The 27,884-nt window shown below is 48.7% G+C and overlaps 1 protein-coding gene across 2 annotated transcripts in view; it reads right to left on the bottom strand.

The window, feature by feature from the left end:
• Positions 1-27,884, bottom strand: part of LOC138246151 (cytosolic phospholipase A2 gamma-like) — a 643,618-nt gene that overhangs the window by 30,137 nt on the left and 585,597 nt on the right. For both annotated transcript variants that reach the window (XM_069200429.1, XM_069200431.1), the window contains exon 13: positions 18,507-18,643. In XM_069200429.1, coding sequence (XP_069056530.1) covers positions 18,507-18,643 — 137 coding nt within the window. The remainder of the gene's footprint in view (positions 1-18,506; positions 18,644-27,884) is intronic.

Here is a 27,884-nt window from a genome sequence, read left to right as displayed (position 1 = left end):
AGTGGACTCAGATCTGACCTCTCCCCAAGAATTGGGAAAAAGGCAGACAAATGGGTCAGAACAAGAGTGAACAGAAAAGTTCATACAGGGGGTGACAAAGATGGCAAGAAGAAGGATGGTAAGTCTTCTGACAAGAGTGGGGACAAAAGTAAAAATTAGTCTTCATCAGGCCCACAAAAATCCTCTTGTGGGGGTGGTGGGTCCAAATCCTATTCCAATAATCAGCCTAAAAAGCCTTGGTGTTATTTGTGTAAAGTCAAAGGCCATTGGACAACTGATGCCAGTTGTCCAAAGAAAAACACCAAACCTCCCACTACCACAACCCCTACTGCAAATTCTAGTGCCCCTAGTAATAGCAGTGGTGGTGGGAACAAACCTACTAATAGCCAATCCAAGGGAGTAGCTGGGCTCACTTTTGGTAATTTAGTTGGGGTTGGTCTTCTTAGGGAGACCACAGAGGCTGTGTTAGTCTCTGAAGGTGCCATTGATTTGGCCACCTTGGTTGCTTATCCCCTTAATATGGATAAGTACAAGCAACTTCCCCTAATAAATGGTGTTGAGGTTCAGGCCTACAGGGACACAGGTGCCAGTGTTACCATGGTGATATAGAAACTGGTGCACCCTGAACAACACCTACTTGGTCAGCAGTACCAAGTGACAGATGCTCATAACAACACTCTTAGCCACCCCATGGCTGTTGTGAATCTCAACTGGGGGGGGGGGGGTTCCTGGTCCAAAGAAAGTTGTGGTTGCCTCAGATTTACCTGTAGACTGTCTACTAGGGAACGATTTGGAGACATCAGCTTGGGCAGAAGTGGAGTTGGAGGCTCATGCAGTAATGCTGGGCATTCCTGTGCACATTTTTGCTTTGACAAGGGCTCAGGCCAAGAAGTAAAAAGGACAGGGTAACTTGGATCCTGGAACAATGGACCAAGTGCACCCTAAAGCTAGGGGTAGCAAGGTTAAATCCCTACCCACTATCCCTCCCTCTACAGATGATTCTCCTTCTGAGTAAGAATAATTTCCTCCCTGTGCAGAACCTTCACCAGATTAGCTGGCAGCAGACACTGCTGAGCTTTTGGGTGGAGGGGGGCCTGCCAGGGAAGAGATGAGTGTGGCACAGCAAACCTGTCCCACATTAGAGGGTCTCAGACAGCAAGCTGTCAAACAGCAAAATGGGGATGTCAGTGACTCACATAGAGTTTACTGGGAGTACAACCTCTTGTACACCGAGGCAAGGGACCCAAAACCTGGAGCAGCCAGGAGACTGACCATTCCACTGCAGTACAGAGAATTTCTTCTCACTCTAGCACATGACATTCCTTTGGCTGGGCATTTGGGCCAGATCAAAACATGGGAAATGCTTGTCCCCCTGTTCCACCGGCCTAGGATGTCAGAGGACACTAAAGATTTTTGCAATTCTTGTTTGACCTGCCAAGTAAGTGGCAAGACTGGTGGCACACAAAAGGCTCCCCTTGTTCCACTACCTGTGGTTGGGGTCCCCTTTGAAAGGGTAGGGGTTGACATAGTTGCCCCCCTTGACCCTCCTACTGCTTCAGGCAATAGGTTTATCTTGGTGGTTGTGGACCTTGCCACAAGATATCCTGAAGCAATTCCTCTAAGGACCACTACAGCTCCTGCAGTGGCAAAGGCCCTCCTGGGAATCTTTTCCAGGGTGGGTTTCCCTAAAGAGGTTGTATCAGACAGGGGTAGCAACTTTATGTCTGCATACTTGAAAGCAATGTGGAAGGAATGTGGTGTAACCTACAAATGCACCACTCCTTATCATCCACAGACTAATGGACTTGTAGAGAGTTTTAATAAAACTCTCAAAGCTATGATAATGGGACTCCCTGAAAAACTCAGGAGGAGATGGGATGTTCTGTTACCTTGCCTCCTTTTTGCTTACTGGGAGGTACCCCAGAAAGGAGTGGGCTTCAGCCCCTTTGAACTCCTCTTTGGACACCCTGTAAGAGGTCCACTAACACTTGTGAAGGAGGGCTGGGAACAACATTTAAAAGCTCCCAAACAGGCATAGTGCACTATGTACTTGGCCTAAGATCCAGAATGGCCGAGTACTTCAAAAAGGCCAGTAAAAACCTTCAGACCAGCCAAGAGCTCCAGAAGCAATGGCATGACCAGAAGGCTGTTCTGATCCATTACCAACCAGGACAGAAGGTGTGGGTATTGGAGCCTGTGGCCCCAAGAGCACTCCAGGACAAATGGAGTGGACCCCATCTAATTGTTGTGAAAAAGGGTGAGGTTACCTATATGGTAGACCTGGGCACTGCTAGGAGTCCCCTTAGGGTGATTCATTTCAACCGCCTAAAACCCTACTATGACAGGGCTGATCTCACCCTGATCATGGCAACAGATGAGGGACAGGAAGAAGAGTGACCCTCTCCCTGATCTCTTTTCCACCACTGAAAATGATGCTTTAGTGGAGGGGGTAGTTTTGGCAGATTGTCTGACTGCAGAACAGCAAGACAACTGCATAAATCTCCTTGGACAATTTTCTAAACTCTTTTCAACTGTGCCAGGCACCACATCCTGGTGGGAACACACTATTGATACTGGAGACAGCATGCCTGTCAAAAGTAACATCTATAGGCAGCCTGACCACGCCAGGGACTGCATAAAACAAGAGGTTCAGAAAATGCTTTATCTAGGAGTGGTTGAACCTTCTGAAAGCCCATGGGCGAGTCCTGTGGTACTTGTACCAAAGCCTCACTCAAAAGATGGAAAAAGGGAGATGAGATTTTGTGTAGACTACAGAGGTCTCAATCAGGTAACAAAAACTGATGCCCACCCTATACCCACGGCAGATGAGCTCATAGATACACTGGCATCTGCCAAGTATCTAAGCACCTTTGATTTGACTGCAGGGTATTGGCAGATCAAATTGGCTGAGGATACTAAACCTAAAACTGCATTTTCAACTATAGGAGGGCACTACCAATTTACAGTGATGCCCTTTGGTTTGAAGAATGCACCTGACACTTTTCCGAGGTTGATGAACACAGTCCAGCAAGGGTTGGAGGCTTTTAGTGCAGCATATCTAGATGATATAGCTGTCTTTAGCTCCACCTGGGATGAGCACCTGGTCCACCTTTGGAACTCTTTGGAGGCCATGCAAAAGGTAGGCCTCACTATCAAGGCTTCAAAGTGCCAGATAGGGCATGGAAAGTTGGTTTATCTGGGACACCTGGTAGGTGGAGAACAGATTGCACCACTGCAGGGGAAAATCCAGACAATCATGGAGTGGGTTCCCCCTACAACACAGACCCAGGTGAGAGCCTTCTTAGGCCTCACTGGGTATTACAGGAGATTCATTAAAAACTATGGCTCCATAGCAGCCCCTCTTAATGATCTCACAAATAAGAAGATACCTAAAAAGGTATTATGGACAGCTAGCTGTCAGAAAGCTTTTGAGGAGCTGAAACAGGCCATGTGCTCTGCACCTATCCTAAAAAGCCCATGTAACTCCAAGAAATTCATTGTTCAAACTGATGCATCTGAATTAGGGGTAGGGGCAGTCTTATCAAAACTGAATTCTGAGGGCCAGGATCAACCAGTTGCTTTTATCAGCAGAAGGTTGACCCCTAGAGAAAAGTGTTGGTCTACCATAGAGAGGGAGGCCTTTGCTGTGGTCTGGGCACTGAAAAAGTTGAGGCCATACCTGTTTGGTACCCACTTCATTGTTCAGACAGACCACAAACCTCTACTTTGGCTAAAACAAATGAAAGGTGAAAAACCTAAATTGTTGAGGTGGTCCATATCTCTACAGGGAATGGACTATACAGTGGAACATAGACCTGGGAGTACCCACTCCAATGCAGATGGACTCTCCAGATATTTCCACTTAGACAATGAAGACTTATCAGGTCATGGCTAGTCTTATTGTTTTTCGTTTGGGGGGGGGGGTTGTGAAGGAAAGTACCATCTTGCCTGGCATGTTACCCCCATATTTCACTGTATATATGTTGTTTTAGTCTATGTGTCACTGGGACCCTGCCAGGCAGGGCCCCAGTGCTCACAAGTATGTGCCCTGTATGTGTTCCCTGTGTGATGCCTAACTGTCTCACTGAGGCTCCGCTAACCAGAACCTCAGTGGTTATGCTCCCTCTGCTTTCCAAATTTGTCACTAACAGGCTAGTGACTAAATTGACCAATTCACATTGGCATACTGGTACACCCATATAATTCCCTAGTATATGGTACTGAGGTACCCAAGGCATTGGGGTTCCAGGAGATTCCTATGGGCTGCAGCATTTCTTTTGCCACCCATAGGGAGCTCTGACAATTCTTACACAGGCCTGCCAGTGCTGTCTGAGTGAAATAACGTCCACGTTATTTCACAGCCATTTACCACTGCACTTAAGTAACTTATAAGTCACCTATATGTCTAACCTTCACCTGGTGAAGGTTGGGTGCAAAGTTACTTAGTGTTTGGGCACCCTGGCACTAGCCAAGGTGCCCCCACATCGTTCAGGGCAAATTCCCCGGACATTGTGACTGCGGGGACACCATCACACGCGTGCACTATACATAGGTCACTACCTACGTATAGCGTCACAATGGTAACTCCGAACATGGCCATCTAACATGTCTAGGATCATGGAATTGTCACCCCAATGCCATTTTGGTCTCAAGCACAGAACCCGGGTACTGCCAAATTGCCTTTCTGGGGTGTCCACTGCAGCTGCTGCTGCTGCAAACCCCTCAGACAGGTTTCTGCCCTCCTGGGGTCCAGACAGCCCTGGCCCAGGAAGGCAGAACAAAGGATTTCCTCTGAGAGAGGGTGTAACACCCTCTCCCTTTGGAAATAGGTGTCAGGGCTGGGGAGGAGTAGCCTCCCCCAGCCTCTGGAAATGCTTTGATGGGCACAGATGGTGCCCATCTCTGCATAAGCCAGTATACACTGGTTTAGGGATCCCCCAGCCCTGCTCTGGCGCGAAACTGGACAAAGGAAAGGGGAGTGACCACTCCCCTGACCTGCACCTCCAAGGGGAGGTGCCCAGAGCTCCTCCAATGTGTCCCAGACCTCTGCCATCTTGGAAACAGAGGTGTTTGTGGCACACTGGACTGCTCTGAGTAGCCAGTGCCAGCAGGTGATGTCAGAGGCTCCTTCTGATAGGCTCTTACCTCTCTTGGTAGCCAATCCTCCTTCCTTGGTAGCCAAACCTCCTTTTCTGGCTATTTAGGGACTCTGCTTTGGGGAATTCTTTAGATAACAAATGCAAGAGCTCATCAGAGTTCCTCTGCATCTCCCTCTTCACCTTCTACCAAAGGATCGACCGCTGACTGCTCAGGACGCCTGCAAAACTGCAACAAAGTAGCAAGACGACTACTAGCAACCTTGTATCGCCTCATCCTGCTGGCTTTCTTGACTGTTTCCAGGTGGTGCATGCTCTGGGGGTAGCCTGCCTCCTCTCTGCACCAGGAGCTCTGAAGAAATCTCCTGTGGGTCGACAGAATCTTCCCCCTGCAACCGCAGGCACCAAAAGTCTGCATCACCGGTCCTCTGGGTCCCCTCTCAGCCCGACGAGCGTGGTGCCTGGAACTCAGCAACTCTGTCCAAGTGACTCCCACAGTCCAGTGACTCTTCAGTCCAAGTTTGGTGCAGGTAAGTCCTTGCCATCCCACGCTATACTGCATTTCTTGGTACCGCGTGATTTGCAGCTGCTCCGGCTCCTGTGCACTCTTCCAGGATTTCCTTCATGCACAGCCAAGCCTCTGTCCTCGGCACTCTAACCTGCAGTGCACAACCTTCTGAGTTGTCCTCGGGCGTCGTGGGACTCCCTTTTGTGACTTTGCGTGGACTCTGGTTCACTCTTATTCCAAGTGCCTGTTCAGGTACATCTGCGGGTGCTGCCTGCTTCTGCCTGCTTCTGTGAGGGCTCACTGAGTTGCTGGGCGCCCCCTCGGTCTCCTCCTCCAAGTGGCGACATCCTGGACCCTCCTGGGCCACAGCAGCACCCAAAAACCTCTACCACGACCCTTGCAACTAGGAAGGCTTGTTTGCGGTCTTTCTGCATGGGAACACGTCTGCAAGCTTTATCGCGACGTGGGACATCCTTCTTCCAAAGAAGAAGTCCCTAGCTCTCTTCTTTCTTGCAGAACTCCAAGCTTCTTCCCACTGGTGGCAGCTTCCTTGCACCCTCAGCTGGCATTTCCTGGGCTCCTGCCCACTCCCGACACTGTCGCGACTATTGGACTTGTTCCCCTTGTCTTACAGGTACTCAGGTCTGGAAATCCACTATTGTTGCATTGCTGGTGTTTGTTCTTCCTGCAGAATCCCCCTATCACGACTTCTGTGCTCTCTGGGGTAGTAGGTGCACTTTACACCTACCTTTCAGGGTTTTGGGGTGGGCTATTTTTCTAACCCTCACTCTTTTCTTACAGTCCCAGCGACCCTCTACAAGCTCACATAGATTTGGGGTCCATTCGTGGTTCGCATTCCACTTTTGGAGTATATGATTTGTGTTGCCCCTATACCTATGTGCTCCTATTACAATCTACTGTAATTCTACACTGTTTGCATTACTTTTCTTGCTTTTACTTACCTAAGTGTGGTTTGTGTACATATATCTTGTGTATATAACTTATCCTCATACTGAGGGTACTCACTAAGATGCTTTTGGCATATTGTCATAAAAATAAAGTACCTTTATTTTTAGTACATATGTGTATTGTGTTTTCTTATGATATTGTGCATATGACACCAGTGGTATAGTAGGAGCTTTACATGTCTCCTAGTTCAGCCTAAGCTGCTTTGCCATAGCTACCTTCTATCACCCTAAGCTGCTAGAAACACCTCTTCTACACTAATAAGGGATAACTGGACCTGGCACAAGGTGTAAGTACCTCTGGTGCCCACTACAAGCCAGGCCAGCCTCCTACAGCAAGTCCGTGTCTGAAGGGGCGAAACCGACGCACACACTTTGTGCTTGAAAGAGACTCTGTTTGCTTTTTAAAGACTTAAGGCACTTTATATCACTTCCCAGTGATACCTTTACAATTTCTTATTCCATCTTTGATTGTTTTGACCTGCAAATATCCAGATAAATATTATATATTTTTCTAAACACTGTGTGGTGTATTTTTGTGGTGCTATATTGTGTTATTGTATGATTTATTGCACAAATACTTTACACATTGCCTTCTAAGTTACGCCTGACTGCTCAGTGCCAAGCTACCAGAGGGTGGGCAGAGGATAAATTGGATTGTGTGTGACTTACCCTGACTAGAGTGAGGGTCCTTGCTTGGACAGGGGGTAACCTGACTGCCAACCAAAGACCCCATTTCTAACAGGGCCTAACTTGGGCCCCCCTACATGGCACTGTGCATAAACTGTGCATAAAGGCCATGCCCAGGGGACATAAGTCCCCTGGGCATGGCCATTGGGCTGGGGGGTGTGACTCCTGTCTTAACTGAGACAGGAGTCATGCCCATGGGGTTTTAACGTCAAAAAATGATGCTAGTAGGGGCAGAGGCATTTTTTTTGCCTCTGCTCATACTAGCGTCATCCTCTGACGCTAAAGCCCCTGTTCCTCCATGCCTCCCCCACCTAGCTAGCATCCTTTTCTAGGACGCTAGCCAGACCTCACCGCCAGCTAGAGTCAACCATAAATATGGTGCCCGGCCGGCATCTTGGTATGGCGCTAGTCGGCAGTAAACATTTTTAGGCTGAACTGCGTTAGCACAGTTCAGTGTAAAAAAGTATAAATATGGGACCAAGTACCACAAACAGGATTGGGCACTATGAAAATGACACCTTTTCAGCCGAATACCCAATTTTGTGCTGAAAAATGAATTGTTGCTGCCACTTTGCATCATTCTAGTGCTGCCACAAAGGCACAGTAAATATGGACCTAGGCGTTTTTGAATAATTGGTCTATTTTCCTTTGTGTGCCTCATATATTTGTTTAGTTATTTTTCCTGTGACATAATGCAATTTCATATCTGGTGTAGTTTGCTCTTGGGCCTTACAATATAATCTGTAAAATGTTAAGTCATTTTATATGGGACTTGGTTTACGCCTTATGGCGCATGCAAAATTAAAAAAATATATTTATATTTATTTCCGTCCGGAGAGTATCCCATTGATTTGTTTTGGAGAGACTATGGGGGTCATTACAACCCTGGCGGATGGTGTTAAAGATGCGGTAATTCCGCAAACAGTCAGACGGACAAAAAAAGGGAATTATGACCCTGGCGGAAACCGCCAACAAAGACAGCCACTTTAACACACCGCCCGCCACAGCGGTACAGACAAGCAGCGCGGCGGTCACCGCCAACAGACAGACGGTAGACAATGTACCACCCACAGTATCACAACAGGCCAATCCGCCACCTTTTCTGGGGAGGATTCACCGTGGATAAAAACACTGCGGAACCAGTTTCTGCAATGGGAAAACGCTCACCTTCTACACATCCCACGAGGAACGATGACTCCATGGAGCCGGAACTCCAAATACTCCCTGCCCTTGTCTTTCTGCTCCTTCACGACCAACAGCAACGTAGGCGCAGAAGATACCAGTGAGTACTGCACCTACGACACGGGGGAGAGGGGAGGCAAAAGTTAGGGGGACACCCACCAAACACCCCCACCCCGACCCTCGCATAGTACAACATACACACCAATGCAGTCACAAAAAGAACAGTAACAACCCACAATCCCCCCGGAAGAATGCAAAGACAATGCGAATTTCGGGCAAACATTATAATGTGCCAATATACATGTCATACAAAAATATACAAATATATGTATTCCAAAATCACTCATATTTACATAAATAATCCGAGAAGTATTGCAGATATGTACACAACAATGTCCGTGCACAAACAGTCCAAAAATGCATGGGCGAGGCCCACAATAGATACCTGACCAAAATCAGAGAGAACACTGCCAGGGCATCAGATAGAAACACTACAGGCACCTCAGGGGAAAGAGAAGGGGGGGCACCTCAGCCAGATGAATGCAAAGCCAGATCCACAACGGGGCTCCATGCCCATTGATGTATCCTGGGGAGTGCAAAGCCACAGTCTCTCAAATCTCTACAGTGGGTGGGTTGCCCACTGTACCATCCTGGGGAGTGCAACGCCACAGTCTCTCAAGTCTCTACAGTGGGTGGGTTTCCCACTGTGACATCCTGGGGAGTGCAAAGCCACAGTCTCTCAAGTCTCTACAGTGGGTGGGTTTTCCACTGTGCCATCCTGGGGAGTGCAAAGCCACAGTCTCTCAAGTCGATGCAGGTCCATACTGGTACTGGGGGGTGACTGGTGCCCAGACTGGATGAGTCTCCCCGTGAAAGGTAGTGTCCTGTCACTGTCCCAGCTGCACATGGGATAAGGATGCATGATGTGGTGGGCCATTCATTCCTACCCAGTGCATTGCCCTGTTTAGCGGTGCTTTGCCATGGCGATTCTGGACTGTTAAGCGGTGCTTCGCCATGGCGGTCTCTGGACTGTTCAGCAGTGCTTTGCCATGTCGGTCTTTGCCCTGTTCAGCTGTGCTTTGCCATGGCGGTTCTGGACTGTTCAGCGGTGCTTTGCCATGGCGGTCTTTGCCCTGTTCAGCGGTGCTTTGACATGGGGGTCTTTGCCCTGTTCAGCGGGGCTTTGCCATGTCGGTCTTTGCCCTGTTCAGCGGTGCTTTGCCATGGCGGTTCTGGACTGTTCAGCGGTGCTTTGCCATGCCGGTCTTTGCCTTGTTCAGCGGTGCTTTGCCATGGCGGTCTTTGCCCTGTTCAGCGGTGCTTTGACATGGCGGTCTTTGCCCTGTTCAGCGGTGCTTTGCCATGTCGGTCTTTGCCCTGTTCAGCGGTGCTTTGCCATGTCGGTCTTTGCCCTGTTCAGCGGTGCTTTGACATGGCGGTCTCTGGACTGTTCAGCGGTGCTTTGCCATGGCGGTCTCTGGACTGTTCAGCAGTGCTTTGCCATGGCGGTTCTGGACTGTTCAGCGGTGCTTTGCCATGGCGGTCTTTGCCCTGTTCAGCGGTGCTTTGACATGGCGATCTTTGCCCGGTTCATCGGTGCTTTGCCATGTCGGTCTTTGCCCTGTTCAGCGGTGCTTTGCCATGGCGCTTCTGGACTGTTCAGCGGTGCTTTGCCATGTCGGTCTTTGCCCTGTTCAGCGGTGCTTTGAAATGGTGGTCTCTGGACTGTTCAGCAGTGCTTTGCCATGGCGGTCTCAGGACTGTTCAGCTGTGCTTTGCCATGGCGGTCTTTGGACTGTTCAGCGGTGCTTTGCCATGGCGGTCTTTGCCCTGTTCAGCGGTGCTTTGACATGGCGGTCTTTGCCCTGTTCAGCGGTGCTTTGCCATGTCGGTCTTTGCCCTGTTCAGCAGTGCTTTGCCATGGCGGTTCTGGACTGTTCAGCGGTGCTTTGCCATTTTGGTCTTTGCCCTGTTCATCGGTGCTTTGGCATGGCGGTCTCTGGACTGTTCAGCGGTGCTTTGCCAGGGCGGTCTCTGGACTGTTCAGCGGTGCTTTGCCATGTCGGTCTTTGCCCTGTTCAGCGGTGCTTTGCCATGGCGGTCTCTGGACTGTTCAGCAGTGCTTTGACATGGCGGTTCTGACACTGACATTGGTGTGTGGCATGATGAACTCCATACTGGACATTGGTGTGTGGCATGACGAACTCCACACTGGACATTGGTGTGTGGCATGACGATCTCCATACTGGACATTGGTGTGTGGCATGACGAACTCCATACTGGACATTGGTGTGTGGCATGACGATTTCCACACTGGACATTGGTGTGTGGCATGACGATCTCCATACTGGACATTGGTGTGTGGCATGACGAACTCCACACTGGACATTGGTGTGTGGCATGACGATCTCCATACTGGACATTGGTGTGTGGCATGACGAACTCCACACAGGACATTGGTGTGTGGCATGACGATCTCCATACTGGACATTGGTGTGTGGCATGACGAACTCCACACAGGACATTGGTGTGTGGCATGACGTTCCATCATTGCCCAGCGGGGCTGTGGCATCCTGGCCCCGTCTGGGCTGTGTCTTGTGCGGTGGTCTCAGGACCAGTGACAATACTTGGGCCCTCCTGGTCTGTGTCTAGTGCGGTGGTCTCAGGACCAGTGACAATACTTGGGCCCTCCTGGGCTGTGTCTTGTGCGGTGGTCTCTGGACCAGTGACGATACTTGGGCCCTCCTGGGCACTGACTCTGGCGGTGGTCTCTGGACAGTGACGATACTTGGGCCCTCCTGGGCTGTGTCTTGTGCGGTGGTCTCTGGACCAGTGACGATACTTGGGCCCTCCTGGGCACTGACTTTGGTGGTGGTCTCTGGACCAGTGACGACGGTGCTAGCGGTTGTGTCTGGACCGCCGGAAATGATGGCGCACTTCTCCGCCCTGACACTCAAAACAGGCTGGGCAGACTTCCTCGGGATCTTCCCCACCTTTTTGGGAGTTACAGCTGACTCACCAATCGCCTTCGATCCCATTTCACTTGTTGTCCCACCAGGAGTCTTGACACGGTCCCGTCGTCCACTCTCCAATTTCGGAGCATTTACAGGGGGTGGGCTGCCAGTGTCTTGGCTCCGGGTCCTACTGCCTGCCCTGGTGGATGGTGCACTCCAAAAACCTGGAACACGCAACACTGGTACTGGTGGCTTTTTGGCTGAGGCGCTACAACGGGACTGATGAATTGGAGGGGGGTGGGGGAAAAAAGGTCAATTTGACAGAGGGACAGTTTCTGACGAACACTGGGATGGGTAGCTGGAGGGGGTCTGGGAGTGGAGGAAGAGGAGGTGGTTGTAGGAGGTGTCACTTTAGCTGTTTTGGGTGCAGGTGCAGGTATTGGAGGCTGTCGTGAGGTGGATGGATGTTGGGTGAGTGATTGCCGGCGTTTGGGTACTTTGGGAGGGGGCGTCACAGACACACTGGGAGAGGACTCAGGGGACGTGTAAATGTCAGTGGAGGTGGTGAGTGCAGGTGAGCGGCGTGTGGTGCTGGGTGTCCTGGTGCGAGTCCTGGTGCCTGTAGATGTGGTGCATGCAGGTGTGTGTGTAGACGAGACTGGGAGGGAGGAGGGAGAAGAGGAGGAGGGGGACACAGTGGAGACAGTGGATGTTGCTGTGTCTGTATGGGTGTGATGCTTGTGTGAGTGCCTGTGGGATGTGTGGTGCCTATGTTTGCCTGAGCTACTTTTGGGTGTTGACTTGTGTGCATGCTGGTCTGTAGGTGTGCTTGGGATGGGCTGGGGTACAGGGGATTGGGTCTGGGTGGAGGAAGTTGGAGGTGGGAGGCTGGACACAGGGACAATTGCTGCCATCAGTGCTGAGGCCAGAGATTGCAGGGTTCGCTGAAGGACAGCCTGACCAGAATGAATGCCCTCCAGGAATGCATTACCGTGTTGCAACGCCCTTTCTACACCCTGGATGGCATTCACAATGGTAGACTGCCCAACAGTGAGTGACCTGAGGAGGTCAATGGCCTCCTCACTGAGGGCAGCAGGGGTGACTGGGGCAGGGCCTGAGGTGCCTGGGGCGAAGGTGATGCCCACCCTCCTGGGTGAGCGGGCACGGGGCGAACGCTGAGGGGCTGCTGGGAGGGCGGTGCCGGTAGGGGGGTGGCGGCTGTACCTGTAGAAGTGGGGCGCACAGATGGTGCCGCCACCACAGGGGTGCTCACATTGGCGGACGGGTCTATGTCGCTGGTTGGGGATCCGGTGGCCGACGTGAAGCTCCCCTCGCCCTCCGTCCCACTGGTGTATTCAGAGTCTGTGGTGTGGCCCTCCATGGCCATGTGGGATGCAGCTGCCTCGTGCTCCGGTGCCACTGTACCTCCGCCTGTTGATGCTGATGTACAAAAGGACAGGGAGAGCAGGAAAAGGGGGGGAGACAGAACAAAGAGAGTTTTAGTGCATGGCATACCGCTACCGTTGGCGGACAAGACAGATGCAGCAGCCCCATGCACAACGGCGCGCTCCTGCCCTCTGCACATGCAATTTCTGGGATATGGCCTACATGGCATTGGTGGAAATCTGCGCACATGGATGCCACAGGGGCAACTATACCTCAACTTGATAATTTACTGAGGTGGGGTAGAGTGCCACATGGCCTACATTACGGAGGGGCCTTGCCTACCTAACTCGCTCTGGCCTAGGGACAACCAGAGCCCACCTCCCCCACCCAGACACCTCCACTGCAAGCAAAATCCACAGAATGAGGTTGTACTCACCCCCTTGTGTCTGCTGTGATGTCCTTAAGTGCCCCTCCAACTCCGCGTAGGCCACCGCCAGGATCCGGAACATCAGGGGGGTCATGGTACGACGGGCACCCCTCCCACGTTGGGAGGCCATCCCCAGCTGAGCCTCCGCCGTCTTCTTGCTGCAGCGGCAAATGTCCTCCCATCTCCTACGGCAGTGGGTGCCCCGTCTCTGCTGGGCCCCCAGGGTTCGGACCTCCTTTGCGATGGCACGCCAAATGTCCCTCTTCTGGTGGGCGCTGACCTGCATGACATGCACAAGGAAAGAGGAACAGTCATTACCAATTGCACCATCAATGTGAGTGGCCCCCTCCCTACTCTGACCATGTGGCCCATTTATTCCCATGCTTTACTGTAGTATGACTTCTACCCCCTTCCCTCTTCCACCCTGCACTGTCCACCCAGGCCTAGCCCCTACAACGTGCTCCCTGTGTACTAACCTGTTGGTCTGGAGGACCGTAGAGTAGCATGTACTGGGGGAGGACCCCATCCACAAGTTTCTCCAACTCTTGTGCAGTGAAGGCAGGGGCCCTTTCCCCAGACGCAGCAGCCATCGTCGCTTCCAGACCGAGGTCACAGCAGCACTAGCAGTGTAGGTCCTCTCGTGTCGAAGGTCAGGTATCTAATGATTGAACAGATAGAAAATGGTGGTGACGTCCGCCGCGGTGACGTCCGCGGCGGGGTGCATCATCACCGCCAGCGCACCTGTTCATTGGCTCCTGGGACCCATAGGGTCCAATGTTAACCAATGCAGCATTGCGCCGCGGTCTACGACCGCCTACCGTGACGGTGTGCAACGCCAGCGCTGTTACCCCACAATCCCATTGTCCCAGTTTAGAGGTCAGGCAGCCGCCATTTCAGGGGCCCACATGGATTCATTTTCAACTGCGTCACACATACTGAGGCCTACACTCAACACACATACAGGAAGGGTTTTGTGTCTGCTGTAGTCTTGTGTGTAACTGTGGGTACATACCTGGATGAATAGTGACTGGTTCTTCGCTGTTGTCCTTCTTAGGCATCATCAGCTGGGACATATGAGAAGATGGCGGAATCCTCTGGTGTCCCGACCGCTGGTGGACCTGTTGACAATGGAAGAGAGACATTTAATCGTGACCTACCGGTTTGACCGTGCTACAATCCAGGAACTATGAACCCAGTTGGAGCCAGACCTGATGTCACCAATCCGCCATCCGACTGGAATCTCCCCTGACGTGCAGGTCCTGTCAGTGCTCCATTTCCTTGCAAGTGGGTAATTTCAAACAACAGTGGCCATGGCATCAGGGATGTCCCAGCCTATGTTTTCCAACGTGTTGTCCAGAGTGTTGTCTGCCCTGCTGAAACACGTAAGGAGATACATCATATTCCCTCAGGTGGAGGATTTGCCTACAGTGAAAGGTGACTTCTATGCCCTTGGACATATCCCCAACGTCATAGGTGCCATTAATGGGACCCATGTAGCTCTGGTCCCCCCGCAGGAGTGAACAGGTGTACAGGAACAGGAACAGTTATCATTCAATGAATGTCCAGATGGTCTGTTTGGCAGACCAGTACATCTCGCAGGTAAATGCTATGTTCCCTGGCTCAGTGCATGACGCCTACATCCTGCGGAATAGCAGCATCCCTGATATGATGGGTGAACTCCAGAGGGGCCGTGTATGGCTATTGGGGGACTCTGGTTACCCCAACCTTTCGTGGCTATTGACCCCAGTGAGGAATCCCAGGACCAGGGCAGAGGAACGGTACAATGAGGCCCATGGGTGGACTAGGAGGGTTATCGAACGCCAGGCCAGGTTCAGGTGCCTCCATATGACAGGTGGATCCCTATTCTACTCACCGAAGAAGGTGTGCGACATCATCATCGCCTACACCATGCTCCATAATTTGGCATCGCGACGCCAGGTGCCTTTTCTGCAGGAGGATGATCCAGATGACGGTGTTGTGGCAGCTGTGGAGCCTGTGGAGTCTGTGGACAGTGATGAGGATGAAGCTGAGGAAGACGAAAACGACAACAGGGAGTCAGTCATGCAGCAATATTTCCAGTGAGACACAGGTGAGAACATTTTCATTTTTACAATTACATTAACTTTCACACATCTACCTCTATCCTGTACCAACATTTCACTCACTATTTGTTAACTGAGTTGTACCCTTCCATTTCAATTTCACAAATGTGGTAACCTAGGTGTCAACTGTTTGTATCATTGAAGGGCTTGTGATGTGTGACATAGGTATGTTAGCCTTCCAATGGGTAACCCATTATGAAACTGTAATTGATAATACATATTTACAAATCATAGACTGACTCCATTTGTTTTTAGTGTTTCAAGGGTGTTTATTTAAGTGCTCAAAAAATGATGGGGGGTTGTAAACTGTTGATGGGTGATGGTGGAGGAATGTCCATGGCAGAGTCCAGTCTATTAGTCTATTAGTCTCACAGGTACATTGCACATCTGGGCATTGGCAGTGGATCTAGGTCAGTTCCGATTTGGACAGGGTAACAAAGTGGGACAGTGGGGGGACATTCAGGGTGGTCTTATTTCCTGGCGGGGGTCTTGCCATCTTGCTCTGTCCTGTTCCTGGATCTCAGGGCCCGATTGCGTGGTGGTTGTCCGTCTGCAGGGGATGGGGTGCTGGTGTGTTGGTCCTGTGGCGGGACGTCCTGTCCACTAGCGCCGGCGGAGGTGGTGGGCATTTCATCGTCGTGGCTAGTGTCAGGGGCCCCTTGGAGTGCCACGGTGTCCCTCAAGGTCTTTTGAATGTCTGTCAGCACCTCTACAATGGTGCCCAGGGCGGAGCCGATGGTCCTGAGCTCCTCCCTGAACCCCAAATATTGTTCGTCCTGCAGACGCAGGGTCTCCTGCAACTTGTCCAGGACCGTGGCCGTCGTCTTCTGGGAGTGGTGGTATGCTCCCATGATGGAGGAGAGGGCCTCGTTGAGAGTTGGTTCCCTTGGCCTGTCCTCCCTCTGTCACACAGCAGCCCTCCCAGTTCCCCTGTGTTCCTGTGCCTCCGTCCCCTGGACCGTGTGCCCACTACCACTGCCCCCAGGTCCCTGTTGTTGTTGGGGTGGTGGGTTCGCCTGGGTGCCCTGTAGTGGTGGACACACCACTGATTGACCTGTACTGGGTAGGGAGGTTTGGGCCTGCTGGGTGGGTGCTGTGCTGGTGTTACCAGAGGGTGTAAGCTTGGTGTTGGGCTGTGGCTGGGCAAGGGGAACCGACTGTCCTGAGGCCCACAATGGTCCGGCCTGGTCATCAAGATCCAGTGGGGCAGAGCTGCTGTCGTCACTGTGGGCCTCTTCTGGGGGTGGAGTGGTGTTGTCTGGACCCTCTGGTGTGGTGACGTTCCTTCGGGTTCCTGCGGGGGTATAAGTACTTGATTATTGCATGTGTGTGTTTCATGGAGTGCAATGGTTAGGTGTTTGTGAACCCCAGTGCAGGCATTCCTGTGTGGGGGCTTGTGTGCTGATGGTTGGGGGGTGTTGTGGGTATGTGCAGTGGGCATGCTTTGGTGATGGGTGTCCATGCTTAGTTATGTCATGCAGGTCTTGGGGTTGGGATGGGTGGTTGGTGTCATGGGTAGATAGGTGAGGATTTGGGGTGATAGGGGAGGGTATGATGGTGGGGGTGTGTGATGTCATGCAGGTAGAGTGGGGGGTATGATGGTTAAGATTAGACTTACCAGTGTCCGTTCCTCCAACGACTCCTCCGAGGCCCTCAGGATGCAAGATGGTCAAGACTTGCTCCTCCCACATTGTTAGTTGTGGGGGAGGAGGTGGGGGTCCGCCGCCAGTCCGCTGTACCGCGATGTGGTGCCTGGATGCCGTGGAACGCACCTTCCCCTGTAGGTCGTTCCACCTCTTCCTGATGTCCTCCCTATTTCTTGGGTGCTGTCCCACAGCGTTGACTATTCTTTGCCATAGCGCCATCTTCCTGGCTATGGATGTGTGCTGTACCCGGATGATTCCCTCCACCATGACCCTGAGCTCCTCCTCGGAGAAGCGGGGGTGTCTTTGGCGTGACATGGGGTGGTGTAGGTGATGTGTGGGGTGGTGTATGTGTTGATGAGTGTGTTGAGTGTAGTGGTATGTGGTGTTTTGTGCTTGGATGTTGCGTGTATGATGGTGTTGTGTGCCTCTGTGTGATGGGATTGTCTGTTCTGTGCTGTCTCTCTGGCCTTCTCTCAGAATTTTTGGTAGTAGGGGTTTGTGGGTATGTGGGTGTGTGTTTTATATAGTATTGGGTGTGTGGGAGTGGTGTGTGTATGTGTGTCAGGTGTGTGTATTTGGAATTGTCCAATGTGGCAGTGTTTTGGAGCTGTGTGTGTATTTTGAGCGCGTGGTTCGTAATGGCATGGGCGTGTTTCTGTTGGCGTGGAGGTGGAGGATGTGTTTCTACCAGTTTTTCGCTGACCTTTGGTGTGGCGGTATCGTGTGGGTGTCTGAATTTCGGCGGATTCCGTGATATGTGTCATAATAGCTGTGGCGGTCTACCGCGGCCGCGGCGGTGTATTGGCGGTGTTCTGCACGGCGGTAAGCGCCTTATACCACCAATGTTGTAATGACCCCCTATATATTTTTATTCTTTAGTACAGTGTTTGATTGTTTTTAATCCTGAGGCTTTAGCACATTTTAGTGTGGGTTTTTAAATACAGTTTACGCTAGTATTTAGGCATCTAAAACTGTAGTAGGCGTGCATTACTACAGCTACACTTTCAGTTTAATTAGATCATTAATTTCAGTCACAGCCCCATTCCATTAAAATTGGGCCAATACATTACCGTCTCCCTGTGCTCTCCGAACCATCAACTGTGTCTTCGCTGATATGTCCAAACTATACAAAAACTAATTCATGTTAACACATCAAGGGCCTGATTACAACTTTGGAGGAGGTGTTAATCCGTCCCAAATGTGACGGATATACCACCAGCCGTATTACGAGTTCCATATGATATAATGGACTTGTAATACGGCTGGTGGTATATCTGTCACTTTACCGTCACTTTTGGGACGGATTAACACCTTCTCCAAAGTTGTGATCAGGCCCCAAGTATGTTGTTCTTTTTAGCGCTTAGTGCACCCTCTCTGTGAAATTATTGGCAGGATCTTCAGGAGGCGCAAGCAAGTGAAAGAAAAGAAAGCGAAGGTGCTTTTTGGAGCACAGCCGGTTGGCTAGGGAAGATATCGATGAATAGAAAGTGAGCAGAAAAGAGGAAGAGAAACAGATCTTGACACGTAACATGGAATAACCAGATATTTACCGAAAAAGTATTTTCTGTCGCAACCTCAAGGTCGACAATCATCGCTACACCGCGTGCAGTTTGGAGTGCCTGTGGGTAAGGAGTCCTCATGCCATCTCCAGCGTCCATTAGGTATATTTTTGAAGGGTCTGTAGAGTCTTGGAAAAAGAACCGCACAAAATTAGAAATAAAAAATAAACTATGATACTATTAGTACAGGTATGACACACTTAAAAAAACTAACACCCCTATGAGGCTGAGGTTTCAGGAGAAAAATAAATTATACAATTTATTTAAGAGTTTAATTTAGCCCAGATGCATTACAAATTGATACATAAAGAGATCCAAATTATAAACGGTTGTTTTGCAGCCAGTACCTAATCAAACAAACCTAAGCGTTTGGGAATCGCAGGGAATCACTTAACGGCCTGTCTAATGAAAATTAAGTAGAGAGGTTACAATTTTCAACCCTCTAAAATCAAAAGAGTTAGGACCTGCAAGGGATAAAGCTGAAAACGTATTTTTGTTTTTCGAAGCTGCTCTTTCAACCCCTTCGCTGCTAGGCCCCTCCGAATACTAAGCCTTTTTTTGGGGTAGTTTGCACTTATGCACCCATACATTCTTGTTCACATATGCTATCCACGCCAAATTTGCAACCTTTTTTTACAACATCCTGGAAATTCTACAGGTTCCCAGGGTTTGTGGATTTCCCTGGAGGGACCCAAGAAATTAGTCAAAATACAGCTAAATTTAGTTTTTGGGGGGGAAATGTGATGCAGAAGAAAGTGTCTGTTTTTTTCTCTGCAAATACCACTAAGGAAGAGTTTGTAGGGCTAAAATCACCATCTTCCAAGCTTTCAGGAGCAGGCAGACTTGAATCAGAAAAACAAATTTGTTCTTTCAGCCTCCTTCCATTTAGTGGTATAAATGAGTAGAAATGGGTGTGAAAGCAATGGTGGATCCCGGAGAGCTATACATTTCTAAAAGTAGATAAACTTCTGCATTTAGCAAGGGGTCTTTTGTGTAGATCCTTCAAGGTTTTCTTATAGAAAGTAACAGTTGAAACAAAAAAATATTGAAATTGAGATGAAAAACCAGCCATTTGTGTCTACATTTTCGTTTGTTTCTTCTAACTATGGCAGATGTGAAATGTCCTTAAAAACTTGTTGCGAACAATGCAGATGTTTAGCATCCAAGTTTAACCACGCTTGCCGGAAGAACACACGGCTTTTTCTGTGTCTTAACAACGCATGTGCCAAACTCAGCATAAGTGTGGTTAAGGCACAGAAAAAGCCAGAGTGGATCAGGAGAGGACACAGTGAGGTAAGTGGGGTTGGGGCAGGGTTGGTGGGTAGATTTTAGCAGTGGGGTGGATTTAGGGCTTAGGGTGGGTGGGGGGTGACAGGGTAGTTTAGTTGGTAGGGGCAGGGGTGGGGGGTTGGTGTAGTTTTGTTTAGGGCTTCGGATGGGTGTGGGGATTGGGGTTATTCATTTTTTAGGGGCGGGATAGATTTTTTTAGGGCTTATGGTGGGTGTCAGGGTGGGTTAATTTTTAGGAACAGGGGTGGGGGGTCAGGGTAGATTTTTTTTAGCTTTCAGGGGTGGTCGGGGTACTTTAGTTTTTAGGGTCAGGTGGGAGGGTTGCGACAGCTTTTTTTAGGGCTCAGGGTGGGTATGGGGGTTTGGGGTAGTTTAGCTATAAGGGGTGGGAGTAGTTTTGGGCCTCAGGTCAGGGGGTGGTATAACAGAACCACGTATGCTGTTTTGCATGCTGTTTCCACAAATACCTTTACAAGGCATGCTTTTACAACTAAATTTGTTGTAAAGGCATGCGTGGAAACAACACAGTCGTGGTTCCTACCGCGTTGTTGAAGGATGCGTTGTTCCGGCATGCATTGTTCTGTCATACAACCATGGAAGATTTTCGAAAACAATATTCTGTTTTGTCCACTGGTCTCTTCTTCAGGGATACATAGGGTTTGTAGGTTCACCAAGAACCCTAGATACCCAAAGCCAATAACTGAGGTGCACCTTGCAATGGTTTTTCATTGTGTACCGGGTATACAGTAATTCATTTGGTAAAATATAAACAGTAAAAAAGAGATCTCAAGGAAACCTATGTACTTCTGAAATGGGAACAAGATATGGAGTAAAGAAGCAGTAGTTATTTGAACATCTCTGAATTTTTGGATACCCATAATAGCATGTGAATTAGAGGGTATTTCTCAAAATGAATTATTTTTTATACACTGTCTTACAGTTGGAAGGCACAAATGCAGGGAAATACAATTGGTAATAACACTTGTTCTACTATTCTGTGTGCCTCTTAGTTTTTCTGATAAAATGGTACCTCACTTGTGTGGGTAAGCCTAGTGCCCACAAAAGGAAATGGCTCAAAATTCAACATGGACACAGCACATTTTTCCACTAAAAACTGACCGTTTTTATACAATGTGCTTACCTGTGTATTTTGGGCTCTAGCTGAGCGGACACCTAGGGAAACCTAGCAAACCTGCATATTTAGAAAACTAGACACCTAGGGCAATCTAGGAGGACTTGTGTGGCTTTCAGCAGGTTCTGTTACCCAGAATCCCTCGCAAACCTCACCCATTGTCTAAAAAAAACAATTTTCTTGTGACAGTGAATGGGCCAAAACACAACATGCATGCAGCACATTTTTCCACCGAGAGCTGACCATCTTTTCCCGATATGGTTGGTTCTAGATTTTAGACACCAGCTCACCCGGCACCTATGGAAACCTAGCAGACCTGTACATTTGTGAAAGCTAGACATGTAGGGGTGTCTAAGGAGAGTTGACTTGTGTGGCTCTCGCCCTGATTCTTTTTATCCAGAATCCTTGGCAAATCTTAAACTGTGAGGAAAAAACAAATTTTCCTCACATTTCTGTGATGGAAAGTTCTGGAAACTGTGGCGAGCCACAAACTTCCTCCACCAGGCATTCCCCCAAGTCTCTCAATATAAATGGTACCACACTTGTGTGGGTAGACCTACTGCCTGCAACAGGAAATGACCCAAAACACAACATGTATGCAGCACATTTTCCACCAAAAACTGACTTTCCGATGTGGGTAGCTCTAGACTTTGGACACCAGCTCAGCTGGCACCTAGAGAAACCTAGCCAACCTGTGCATTGCTGACAACTAGACATCTAGGGGAATCCAGGATGGTGTAACTTGCATGGATCTCAATAGTTTTTTTTACCCACAATGCCCTACCAACATCAAACTTTTCTTGAAATCATCCATTTTCCAAACATTTCTGTGATGGAAATTTCCGTAATCTCCAGGAATCTACAAAATTCCTACCGCCAAGCATTGCCCCACCTGTGCCAATAAAGACATTGCCTCACCTGTGTGGCTGGGCCTAGTGCCATGACAGGAATGGATCTAACCAAGGACAATGGGAACGCTGGTGTGGAGACTCCTTTTGACCCCGGTTGGATCAGTTTCTGTCGCTGGCACTAAGCCAGACACAAGTCGGGCAGAGTTTTTATCGGCACAGACTGGGCAGTACTGGGCGGTAGGAATTTTGTAGATTCCTGCAAATTCCAGACGCTTCCATCACAGAAATGTAGGGAAAATGTATGACTTCAGGCAAAGTTGGAGCCATGCAGGGCATTGTGAGTAAGAAAATGGTGTGTGGTGCATTTGAAGAACACCACCCTGGACTTCCAGAGATGTCTACGTTTCAGAAGTGACTGGTCTGGTAGGTTTTACAAGGTAGCAGACTACCCAATCCCCAATAGTGAAGCTGCTCACCACTGCAAGTGAGACAATATTGGGAGTTAGTGAAGCTCTTCTGGCCCATATGTGAAACAACACCCAAAAGAGTCAAATCTCCTTTTCCTTGCCATTGGGATTAGTTGTTTGAGTCAGCGGTTGGGGAGGGGGAGACCATTTTGGGAGTTTGGGGCTTTGCCATGCCCATTTTGAGCTAGTGCCTAGTAGGCTTTCTGCCCCCCACCCACCATCTGGCCCCCAAGGGGGATAGAAAGACTGTGCCCATTTTTTTGAGAGTGGGCGGATCACCATGCCCATACTGGGCAGCCCCCACCCCTACACTAATAAAAAAAATCCCTGTTACCAATTGGACTTTTTGCCCCTCAGGGGAAGGGCAGGTCAGGGACTATTGCCTCCATCTGTACTCCAAGGGAGGGGAAAAAGAATGTGCTCCTTTTTTTTGGGGGGGGGGGCAGGTGCAATGACAGGGCCATCACTGTCCAAGTGGGCTTTCGGGGGCAGATCAGGGGGGTTATGCCACGATCTACCCTCCTGGTGGAGCAGGAAGACTGAATTCTGCCAAAAGAATTATAGGGGGAGCAAAAGCCCTTGCCCAAGGGGCTGCTCACCCTCCCTGGTGTGTAGTGAAGTGGATCCCTGCTTGAGGATCGCCCTCTTTGGTGTTGCACCAGGATACCATTGTTCTTGGAGAGGACAATCTTACCACACTAGACCTAAGAAAGTGGACCATTCATAGATGGAAGTACAAGTCTGGACTTGGAGAAGCAGCAATTGTTGCCAATGGCATCCTGTCTTCTAGAATCTCTTTTTTGTCTTTTTTATAACATACATAAGGCATGCAATCGTATCGGTGTGTTTGTCAGGCGTACACTCGACTTAAAGGTCAGGAAACAAAAAACAAAGGTTATGTGACAGACAATAAAGCAGAGCTGTGTTACACAATGTGCATGCCTGAGTACCACAACAGTGTCACAGGCCACTTCAAATGGTTGAAAAGAGAAATATTTATTGGAATATAATTGCGTGGAAATCTCAGGGCAAGAGAAAGGTTCTAAGCCTTGGGAAAAATAAACAGGTATGTGACAACAAAACATGCAAGAGAAAGACTCCAGGAGAAAGACCCAACAGGGCAGAGCACAAGAACACACTGCCCTGCATTACTAATTATTTATGAAAATCCTAAGCAGTGCTATTAACCAAAAACATGTTACCAATAGTTGAAAACAATATACAGCAGAATGACTACATATGAGAAGGCCAGTTGTAACAACAATACAATAATGTTATGATATTCAATTTTCTGCTGATCCCAGAAGAAAGGTCCATGAGTTGAAACCCAGACCCTCATTTCAGACCAACCAATCAGTGGTTCCCTGCAGCCATCAGGGAAACTTCAATTTCTACAGGCTGCCTGGATCTACTCCATTGGTTTCTATGAAACTGGAAAATACTCTGATATGATTTGCACAGTTTGAGAGCAAACTCTGATGACTTCACATTACAAAAATCACAGCTAAATGTGATTTTCTATTGTGATTCCCAGCCATACTGTTTGGATACAGCAGTATTCCTGGTTCCAAAATGTGTACAATGTAGAGAACCTCAAATACTAAAATGTTGTCATCTTTGTGTCATCTTCCATCACAGAGACCAGATGTATACTAGAAAGTCCTTAAGATATACTAAGAGTAATTTGGGAAAACAAAAAGCATGGTTATGGAGTGGTAATAATCTTGAAAACAGATAATGTTGTACTGCAAACACGAGATTAGTAAATGGATGGATGAGTGGAATCCCTGTTTTAATCAGCTAGTTCAGTGGTTCTTAACCTGTAATCTGAGGACCCCTGCCTACTCAGAGGATCGGTAATTGTTTAGAAAATTTAATATTGTTAACAGATTATTAAAGGGCCTATAAGTTAAGAAGCAAAATTTAAAGGTGAAATTACTTCTTTAAAAATAAAGGGACTTATTTATGAGTAATTGCCGTAGGGCAGCGTCACAAGTCTTCTTGCAGTGCTGCCCTACACCAATATGAAAGGGCAGTAATGCAACATATTTATGCAATATGGTGAATTTCTAGCCTTACCTCCCACCCTGGTGCACAATTGGCTGCCTAGCGCCAGTGCAGGAACCCCTGCACTACAGTGGCTCCTTCCTGCACAAAAACAATCCTGAGAGGCGTTTTCCTCTTTCTATGAGTGCAGCAAAATGCTGCAGAAATAGAAAGAGGAAAATGTGGGAAAAAATAAAAAATATTCTACCTCTCACCTCTGGGGTCACAAGGGTTTTGCACTACCCTAGGTTTACATGATTAGGTAAATCTGGGGGAGCATCAAAATCCATGGGTGCTGCGTGGGAAAACCCACCATAATGCCCATGAAACACCTTCCTGGCGCAGAGTAAGCAGTGCAGTGACTTGCGCGGCTTTGCCTTACTCCATATCTATGAGGCCACTCAAAGTCATTCAAAGCAGTTTTGCATGGTCTCATGGATATGGTTGAGAGGTTTGTGCTGCCGGAGCATCAGAAAGAGTAATGCTCCGGCAAAGAACACACCACCAGCTCTCCATGTTGGATATTGGAATCCTGTTTCAGTCTTCTGATGAAGCCTCACAGGCCCGCACACTGCGAACCTATGACATGCAGATCATTACTAACACCAACACAAAAAGACCACACTTGAAAGCGCAGAGTTTGAACTATGAGAAGTTGGCTTTAATCCTGCTTATCCTGGACCCTGCAGCTCCACCCCCTCAGCTCAGGAGATGGCATTAAAATGAATGCTTAAAACTGCAAAGCTGCGGCCTAACATGCTACAGACTTAGCTGGAGCCAGTGCTTAATTTGTAAATAAAAAGGTGCTGGTGCCCAAAGCCCTCCTCTTAAACATGCAGCTGCTGCAATTAATGTGCGAGCATGGAATACTGAGGAAGCGTAATCCTGAAGCCATCTCGGGCCTGTCAATCCATTTACAGACACTCTCTGCCCCTTCAGCTCACTCTGGCAGCTTTCTGCTTTCTACCTTTGTGACGCTTTTTCATTTTTCCCTTCCTCTGTCTTTCCCAAATGTGTCTTTTGCTCGCAGTAAATGCTTGAGGCAGAAGAATAAGCCCCGGCCCTCAAAAATAAGTGCTGGTGCTCAGCACCAGAAACAACAAGCACAAATTAAGCACTGGCTGGAGCAATCCCCTCACACAAACTAGAAATCATATTTTTGTCCGACATATGTTTATTCACTCATTTGCACCATTTATGGAAATTCTAGTATACTCAAATGTGACGGTAAAATGATTTATTCGCTGATACACTGTCAAAAAGTGGACATGGTCAACACACTTTTAGGCTATATAGCATGTTTTTACTTGATGTTTGATATATTATATAATGCAGAACAGTTTCTCTTGACAGTACTCTGATACCTTCGGGTCACTTTATAAAAACACTCAAAATAAACAAAATAAATAAATCAGAAGTGCAGATTCCCACATATTGTACAAAGCAAGCTGAAGTAGGCAGATTAGGAAACACGTCAGAAATTTCACTTTGCAACAAGAGCTAAAGTAGCCAGCTTTACCCGAGAGTGAAATCAAATGTAGTAATTTGACTGATCCTATCATATGCCTCCTTATGTAGTAACATGGATTGGCTTTTCCCACATCAGTATTGCTCAGTCACAGATCAAATGATTGAGCTTTAACCCAGATCAGCCCTTTTGCAACATTCAACAAAGGGCTTCTATTGATACACACCAAAGCCCAAGATGTAAAGAGTGACAACTATTGGATATGGACAAAACAGTGAAAGGTTTTCACAAGTGTAACGAAGTACTGAAGAACACAATGTTCATCGTGGAAACATCAGTTCCAGGTGATGGTCCTTCACATGACTATATAGGGGGTCTTCTCAAAAAGGTACATTTAAATGTGTACATTTACTCACTGTAAATCTACTAATACATTTTGTAGTCACTTTATGCTGTTGTTTTGCTGTTCAATATTTATAAGTGTAGAGTTGGTGAAAATTGTGGGTAATAGGATTTACAAGTGTAAATATGTGAAAAGGTACTAGTAGCTTTTCACATGTTGGTGGAGACCTCCGTCACCAGGATGCGGTCTTGCTAAGGCAAAATATAGAGAAACGTTCACAAGTGTTGGAGTGTGACTTTTAAAACAGATATTAACATGGAAAGCTTGCAAAATAATGTGTAATGAAGCCGCATAGAAATGTTTTAGTGTACAAATGTGTTAATGTGCGCGTTTGAAATGTGCCCACGGGGAGTAGCCACCAATGTATACGATGACTAATCAAATTGACTAATGATGAATTAACAATGCACTAATGTGTGATTTTATGTCAACATTAAGAATTACGTATTAAGATTTTGCTAAATTAATCACTAGGCCTTAGTTAGCAAGGGTCTGGGCCTAGCTGCCTGGTCTAATATTAAACTGTGTTTTTCTAACGTGCAATGTGCTGCTTCCCTGAAGGACACAAAGCTATACTTTTCCAGAAGCTAGAGCTATGTGTGTAGCTGTAGTAAATTCTTTCTCATGGGACCCGACATTCTTGCCGAATGCAACAGTGTAGTTCGCGACAGGTGCAAGGTCGCCTGGACTAGGGAAAGACAAAGGAACTACTGACTGGAGCGACAAGTGTAACTTTTCTTACCTGACATTCTACCCGATGAAGACGTCAATCACAGGAGCCAATAAACTGCATCAGAACTGTGTTAGGTGAAAATTCTAGTAAGGTGTGAAAAGGACTATTGGACAGAGATAACTATGCACCAAATATTGCCCAATGGGGAATTAGAGACTTGTTAGACAGATTTGATATAACAACGTGACACAAGGAGAAGTCAGCCATTACCGACCATTCTTTGCCATTACTTTGCCACTTTTGAAGCCATTCTTCTTAGCCAATACCTTGCCAATCTTCACTCCCTTGCTACTCTGAGAGACTCCCGCCGGTTTCCCGCTGCCCTTGAGAATCCTCCATGGCGGCGGAGCACGCTCCGCCGCCATGGGGATTCTGACACCCCCTACCGCCATCCTGTTCCTGGCGGGACTCCCGCCAGGAACAGGATGGCGGTAGGGGGTGCCGCGGGGCCCCTGGGGGCCCCTGCAGTGCCCATGCCAATGGCATGGGCACTGCAGTGGCCCCCGTAAGAGGGCCCCACAAAGTATTTCAGTGTCTGCTATGCAGACACTGAAATACGCGACGGGTGCCACTACACCCGTCGCACCTTCCCACTACGCCGGCTCAATTCTGAGCCGGCGTCCACGTGGGAAGGTTGATTTGCCCTGGGCTGGCGGGCGGCCTTTTGGCGGCCGCCCGCCAGCCCAGGGCAAATCCCAAAATACCCTCAGCGGTCTTTCGACCGCAGAGCGGTATTTTGGTGGGGGAACTTCGGCGGGCGGCCTCCGCCGCCCGCCGAAGTTAGAATCACCCCCATTGTCTTTAGCTGTTCTGATACTTTAAACCATCCTCTTCACTCTATACTTACTTCTCCTCCTTATGAGGGAAGAGCCCTATTCTTAGCTGTATCTTGCTGAGACTTACCTGTTCTATACTGGCTGATGGCGAATCGACTGATGTCCTGAGGACGAAGACTGACGCTGTATGCTGACCCATTTGG

Source organism: Pleurodeles waltl, chromosome 7 (genome assembly GCF_031143425.1).
Source record: "Pleurodeles waltl isolate 20211129_DDA chromosome 7, aPleWal1.hap1.20221129, whole genome shotgun sequence".
In the NCBI taxonomy this organism is placed as follows: Eukaryota; Metazoa; Chordata; class Amphibia; order Caudata; family Salamandridae; genus Pleurodeles; species Pleurodeles waltl.
This window is presented reverse-complemented; position numbering and strand designations above follow the sequence as displayed.